Source organism: Cibotium barometz, chromosome 12 (genome assembly GCF_041138505.1).
Source record: "Cibotium barometz isolate CiBa-2024 chromosome 12, ASM4113850v1, whole genome shotgun sequence".
Taxonomy (NCBI): domain Eukaryota; kingdom Viridiplantae; phylum Streptophyta; class Polypodiopsida; order Cyatheales; family Cibotiaceae; genus Cibotium; species Cibotium barometz.
The window spans coordinates 13,185,401-13,191,620 of NC_141057.1; the positions used below are offsets into that span (position 1 = coordinate 13,185,401).

General features: G+C 40.8%; 1 protein-coding gene across 1 annotated transcript; it reads left to right on the forward strand.

The window, feature by feature from the left end:
- Positions 1 to 2,764: 2,764 nt before the first annotated feature.
- LOC147633078 (uncharacterized) lies at positions 2,765 to 3,570 on the forward strand. The gene is made up of 3 exons (XM_086805788.1): positions 2,765 to 2,934; positions 3,029 to 3,285; positions 3,388 to 3,570. Exons 1-3 carry the CDS (start codon positions 2,828 to 2,830, stop codon positions 3,528 to 3,530), a joined length of 507 nt encoding a protein of 168 aa, XP_086661914.1. The 5' UTR covers positions 2,765 to 2,827; the 3' UTR covers positions 3,531 to 3,570.
- Positions 3,571 to 6,220: the final 2,650 nt, after the last annotated feature.

Genomic DNA, 6,220 nt, shown 5'->3' on the forward strand with positions numbered 1-6,220 from the left:
GAGCTTTTGCACAAGAGACTACTGTGGATGAGAGTGGTTACCCCGTGTATATGCGTCGAAATGATGGAAGAACTGTGGCATTGAAAAAGTGTAATGTTGATAATAGATGGGTTGTGCCATATAACCCTTATCTTTCAATCACATATAATGCTCATATAAATGTGGAAATATGCTCAACAATATCAGCAGTGAAATATCTTTACAAGTACATATACAAGGGGCATGACAGAGCAACAATAAGATTTAGCACTGTACAAGGTGGGGATGTTAATGCTGCTTGCGTAGTCGATGAGATTCAGAGGTATTTGGATGCACGTTACATCTCTGCATCAGAGGCATGTTGGAGACTCTTTGAGTATGATTTACACAATGAGAAGCCTGATGTGCAACGGTTGCAGGTACACTTAGATGGGGGTCATAATGTTATCTTCAGAGATGATGATAATATTGCAGATGTTTTTCAGAGGGAAAATGTAGCCAAGACTACTATGACTGAATGGTTTACCTGTAATCAACAACATCCTGAAGCAAACAATACATTGTATAGTGATTTCCCTCAACAATGGGTTTGGAACTCCAGGTTGAAGAAATGGACCAAAAGAAAGATTGGAAACACTATAGGGCGCATGTACTTTGTAGCTCCTTTGGCAGGTGAGGCATACTATGTTCGCCTACTTCTTACAATATGTAAAGGATCTAAGTCATTTGAAGATTTGCGTTCGCTCAATGGTCACATCTATCCTTCTTTCAAGGCAGCTTGCATTGCCAGAGGGATACTGGAAGATGATTCTGAATGGGTTGCATGTATGGAGGAAGCATCATCTATGCAAAATGCCTTGCAATTGAGATGTCTTTTTGGTACTATATTGCTATTTTGTGAGCCTTCCTGTCCAGGAATATTGTGGAAGAGATTTCGAGAAGAAATGATAGAAGATTTTCTATACCAGTTATCGAGAAGCAGGGGTCAGTTTATTGGTATTGAAAAATTAGCTGAAACTCATGCACTACTACATTTGGAAGAAATTCTTCGTGCTCAGAGACGGACATTGGCAGATTTTGAAGGGATGCCTGAACTAAACAGAACTGATTTGGAAGTCTTGGGTGAAAATACATTGCTTTTGGAAGAGAGATCTTTTGATACTGTGGAACAATATAACCTGTCAAGTGCTATGGAGTCAACTTTAACAGATAGCCAGCGTGTTGCTTTCGATGCTGTAATGCATGCAATTGCGACAGATGCAGGTGACATTTTTTTCCTGGATGGTCCGGGGGGATCGGGCAAGACCTATTTGTATAATTGCTTGCTTGCACGAGTACGTGGACAAGGGTATGTTGCTTTGGCCACTGCATCGTCAGGTATTGCTTCTCTACTCTTGGCGAATGGACGTACTGCACATTCTAGATTCAAGATACCTCTGGAGCTAAACAATTCTTCAACTTGCAAAATCCCTGTACATGGACAACTTGCTGAGGTTTTGAGAGTTTGTAAGCTCATTATTTGGGATGAGGCTCCAATGATTCATCGTTATGCTTTTGAAGCATTGGATAGGAGCTTACAAGATGTATTATTCTCAGATAAGCCATTTGGTGGAAAGGTTGTATTAATGGGAGGAGATTTTAGACAAATCTTGCCTGTTATTATGAAGGGAAGACGTGAGGATATTGTTAATGCAGCATTGTGTCGTTCCTTTCTATGGAACTCTATCAAAGTTCTAAAGTTAGCTGGAAATATGCGTATTCAATCAAGCAATACTAATGGATGCAATGAGTTTAAACAGTGGGTCATGAATATTGGGAATGGAGTGGATTGTAGCAATGATAATACGATGGTGACACTACCAAGTAATATGGTCTTGCAAAGATCGAGTCTTAAAGACTTGGTACATTGGGTATACTCTGAATTGGCTATCACTACGACATATGCTTCATACTTTAGTGAGCGTGCTATTCTTGCTCCGATAAACAGTCAAGTGGATATTGTGAATAAGACAGCTTTGGATGCAATGCCTGGTGAGCCTAAGGAATATTTCAGTGCAGATTCAATTCTTGAAAATGATGAAAATTCATTCCTGTATTCCACAGAATTTTTGAACACAATCGACCTTCGGGGCGGATATCCACCTCACTGCTTGGTTTTAAAGTTAGAAGCTCCTGTTATTTTGCTTCGTAACTTGGATCCAAGACGTGGACTCTGTAATGGTACGCGGATGATATGTAAGGCATTTCACTCTAAAGTCTTGGAGACTGAAATCATCACTGGTACTAAAGTTGGTGAAAGAGTATTTCTTCCACGAATTACCTTTATATGCAGCGAGACCCAACTACCATTCACCATGAGGAGGAGACAGTTTCCCGTGCGGCTGGCATTTGGCATGTCAATAAACAAATCACAAGGCCAAACCCTAAATGTCTTGGGGTTGTATTTGGTGACTCCAGTGTTTACTCATGGACAACTGTATGTTGCGTTGTCACGAGCACGGTCTCCTCATGCTGTTAAGGTGTTACTTGAGGATAACACTAATGTGGAGTGTTCATTTGATGATCTTCAAAGTTATACACCTACAACAAACAATATTGTTTATAAGGAGATCTTAATGACTTCAGAGTGACAAGTCAGGTTTCTTATTTAAGTTCTGCAATTTGATTAATTTTGTTGTGATTTCTTTTTTTATACATATTTGTCCATGGTAAAAGTACCTATTTTTGTTGTTTATGTTTTGACAGACATGTCTAAGATTACCTTTACATTGGACATGCCTTTGTCGAGGATAGTACGTGAGTTTTTCTCTATATTTGCTTAACTTTTCTTGATTACAAAGTATGGAACATGACATTCTATACTAATGTCTATCTGTATACAGAGCCACCGCTATGGTCAGCTCCTATTACTGCAGGTCACGTAGCAGGGATTATGATTGATGCTTATAGGGATGGGTAAGTATAAGTGTAATTGTTAGGCATTGTATGAATATTTTTTGAACCTATATATAAATAATTGTATAACCTATTTGTTATGCTTTGATTTTAGGATATTACATGACATTGATACGTTTATGGTAAGAGTTGTCGACGAAGGCATCGAGATGTACGGGATTGGTGTTCCTGATGAGGAGTGGGGTGTGTATTTGTTTTGGAGAGAGATGGACAGATGCTTTGCATCATTTGAGGGGTATTCAGTACCCGATGAGTGGTTGTTTCTTACATCCATCATGGCCATTGGTATTCGTTATGCGTTTTATACTAGAGCTCCTCATGTACCATCGACTCGATGTTCTATTGTACGAGGTAATTTTGATTATGTTTTTCTATTATAAGATTTTTTTGAGATTTTATTTATCGATGTGTCGTTATGTGCAGATTTGATTTATCATTGTTTCGTTTGTGCAGGTCCTTTGCATTCATCGATAGTAGAGCATGTGCGGGATGGATCACCGCTTTACAATAGAGAGCGTATTGTGATGAGGAGACAATTGAATGATCCTTCTCACAAGAGAAGAATTCAATTTGTTGATTCTGACATTACTGACTAAGAATACGTATTTTGTGGTGCATTTTGAGAATATGTAATATTGGTCCTTTTTTGCATCTTTGTATGCTACATTACTATGATATTTTTGTTTTCGCCATAAATCTACGAGACATGGATGTTATTTTGAGATATGTATATATAAAGTCACTTGAAATAATGTATTGTGTTTACTTAAAACATGACCTAAATTGGAGAAACTGAGTTTATTTTTTCTAGAACTCTACCTGTCGGCCGCAGCAACGCGCGGGTCCAATACTAGTAATCTATTAAGAGCAACAATCCTCAACACCCAATTACAAAGAGCCTTTGTAACCATTCAGAAGCCTTGTCCTTTCACAATGAGCAAGGTCTGGACACTAAGCATCTAATATAAGCTTTTCTAATCTGCAAGTGTTGTTTCATTTCAGTGAATTGATTGCAAAGCTTTGTAAGCAAGAGGACCTAAGGAACGTGCCCTTCTTTGGTGGAAGAATACTTTTGTTCTTGTAAACATAGTAGTTTGATTTGTGTACTTTGTGTCCTCAAAGGGCTTTTGCCTGCTGGTGCAGAGAAGGGGTTGTGGAGAGAGAGAGAGAGGAAAAAAGGAGGTTTGAAAGGGGGGAGGGGGAGGAGGTGGAGAGGAGCCAGGTGGTTTGTAGGTGGCGCTGGTGGTGGGGAGGCAGTAAGCTATTTATAGAAGAGCCGGCTGAGCCAGCCGTCTCCTCCTCGCTGCGCCTTCCAAGCCACCTCTCTCGAGGCTCCAAGCCGGCAAAAAGCTGCCCTTACTTACATCAATAGCCGATCAGCGGCGCTTCTAGGCCAAGCTTGCCCCCTCTCCACGGCCATCGCAACTCCTCCAGAAGCCTCCAGACAAGCGCCTCCATCAACTCTACCTCCTTAAGCTTCTCAACTTCCTCTATTAGGCGGCCCTCGTAGCCTACGCCTAACCCTTCCTCCAACACCGCCATCCCTCCAAGGCTCTAAAGAGCCGACTGCTCCCCTCTCCTCTGGCTACCCTTTCAGCCATCGTCTCCACTCGCCTTCAATGCCTCCCTCTTCCTCGCCGAGTACCAGAGTAGGGAGAGATTCCCCCTTTCTCTGAAATTTAAATTTTCTCATCCAATTTTTAAAAGAAAAGCTCTCTCTTTTCACTTAATGATTTTCTTGAGAGAAAAATGTAGAGGTCTCCCTCTTAAAAGGTGACTTTCATGATGAAAACTTCAACACGTAAGTATGTGTAAGAGAGAGAAAGAGAGAGAGAGTATGTGTGTGTATGCATATGTGTGTAAGAGAGAGAGTTTCTATGTGTGGGAAAGTGTGTGTGACAAGAGAGGTATGTGTGTGTGTGAGAGAGAAAGAGAGAGAGATAGAGAGACAAACAGACACATAGACAAATAGAGAAAGAGACATAGAAGTCTGTGTGTGAGAGAGTGTATGTAGGGGGGGAAAGAGAGTGTGCACTTGTATTAGTGCATATGTGGGTGTATATGTGTGTGGGGGGGGGTGTGTAAGAGAGAGAGAGAGAGAGTGCGTGCGTGTGTGTGTGTGTGAGAGAGAGAGAGAGAGAGAAGGAGACATAGAGAGACATTATATGTAAGGTCCATTTATTTAAGAATGAGCACACCTCACCATGCATCCCCACCATTAAAATTTAATTAATTAAACTTTTCTGTGTGTGTGCAAATTTATTTGTGTGTGTGTGTGTGAGAGAGAGAGAGAGAGAGAGAGAGAGAGAGTGCGTGAGAAGAGAGGGAGTGTGTGTGTGTGTGTGTGTGTGTGAGAGAGAGAGAGAGAGAGAGAGAGAGAGAGAGAGACATTTTTTTTTATGTGGGGGGAGAGAGTATGCATCTATATTAATGCATGTATGGGTGTGTACATATGTGTGTGTGTGTGTGTGTGTGTGTGTGTGTGTGAGAGAGAGAGAGAGAGAGAGGGTGCATGTGCATGTGCATGTGTGTCTGAGAGAGAGAGAGAGAAAGAGAGAGAGAGAGAGAGAGAGAGAGAGTTAAAGAGAGATGGGGGAAGATCTAGGGGGAGAGAGTTAAAGAGAGATGGGGGAAGATCTAGGGGGGGGGGGAGAGAGAGAGAGAGAGTAAAAGTAGATTTCAATGTACATATATACATATACATACATATATATAGCATGAAGAGAATCGTCTTTTTCTTAGCCAGCCAAATTAAAGGGGAAGTTTTGACCTTGCACACTATAAGCAAGTTCTTTAGTGTGCTTGTATCTTCTTGGTCACAACCACACCATCGGAGGCCATATGAGAAGAATCTTGTAAACTTTATGGCGATTGTTTAGGGGCCTCATGCTTAGGAGCTGAAATGGTAGTGTTTCCATCTTAGAGGCCTTGAACTTTCAAGAGGTGCTTAGGTTACCAAAATTGCTTTTGTGAGTGGCAGTTGATGAGATAAGGTTTCAACTTCATGGAGGTTGATATGAGAGGTGACCATGGAGGCACATTCTTTTTTAATCATAAATTAAAAGCGTCATTGTTTAGTGAGTAGTTTCGTTATTTTGGTGAGTAGTTTCAGTATTTTGGTGTGGTCTTGCACATCCACTGCTTATTACTAATGTATATTATTTGCTCAAAAGATCTAACACATGGCTCCTCATTTCACAATATAAAGCAATGTAAAATCCACAAGAAGTGAGGATGCCCTTGCCTAAGGCTTCAAAGAACATAAATCTTGCCTAAGGCTTCTCAT

What these genes read in the sequence shown, in the direction of transcription:
- LOC147633078 (XM_086805788.1), top strand. Translation starts at nt 2,828, where the DNA reads ATGACATTCTATACTAATGTCTATCTGTATACAGAGCCACCGCTATGG. An exon ending in ATTGATGCTTATAGGGATGG is followed by an intron (nt 2,935 to 3,028) that starts GTAAGTATAAGT and finishes CTTTGATTTTAG; the next exon opens with GATATTACATGACATTGATA. An exon ending in TCGATGTTCTATTGTACGAG is followed by an intron (nt 3,286 to 3,387) that starts GTAATTTTGATT and finishes TCGTTTGTGCAG; the next exon opens with GTCCTTTGCATTCATCGATA.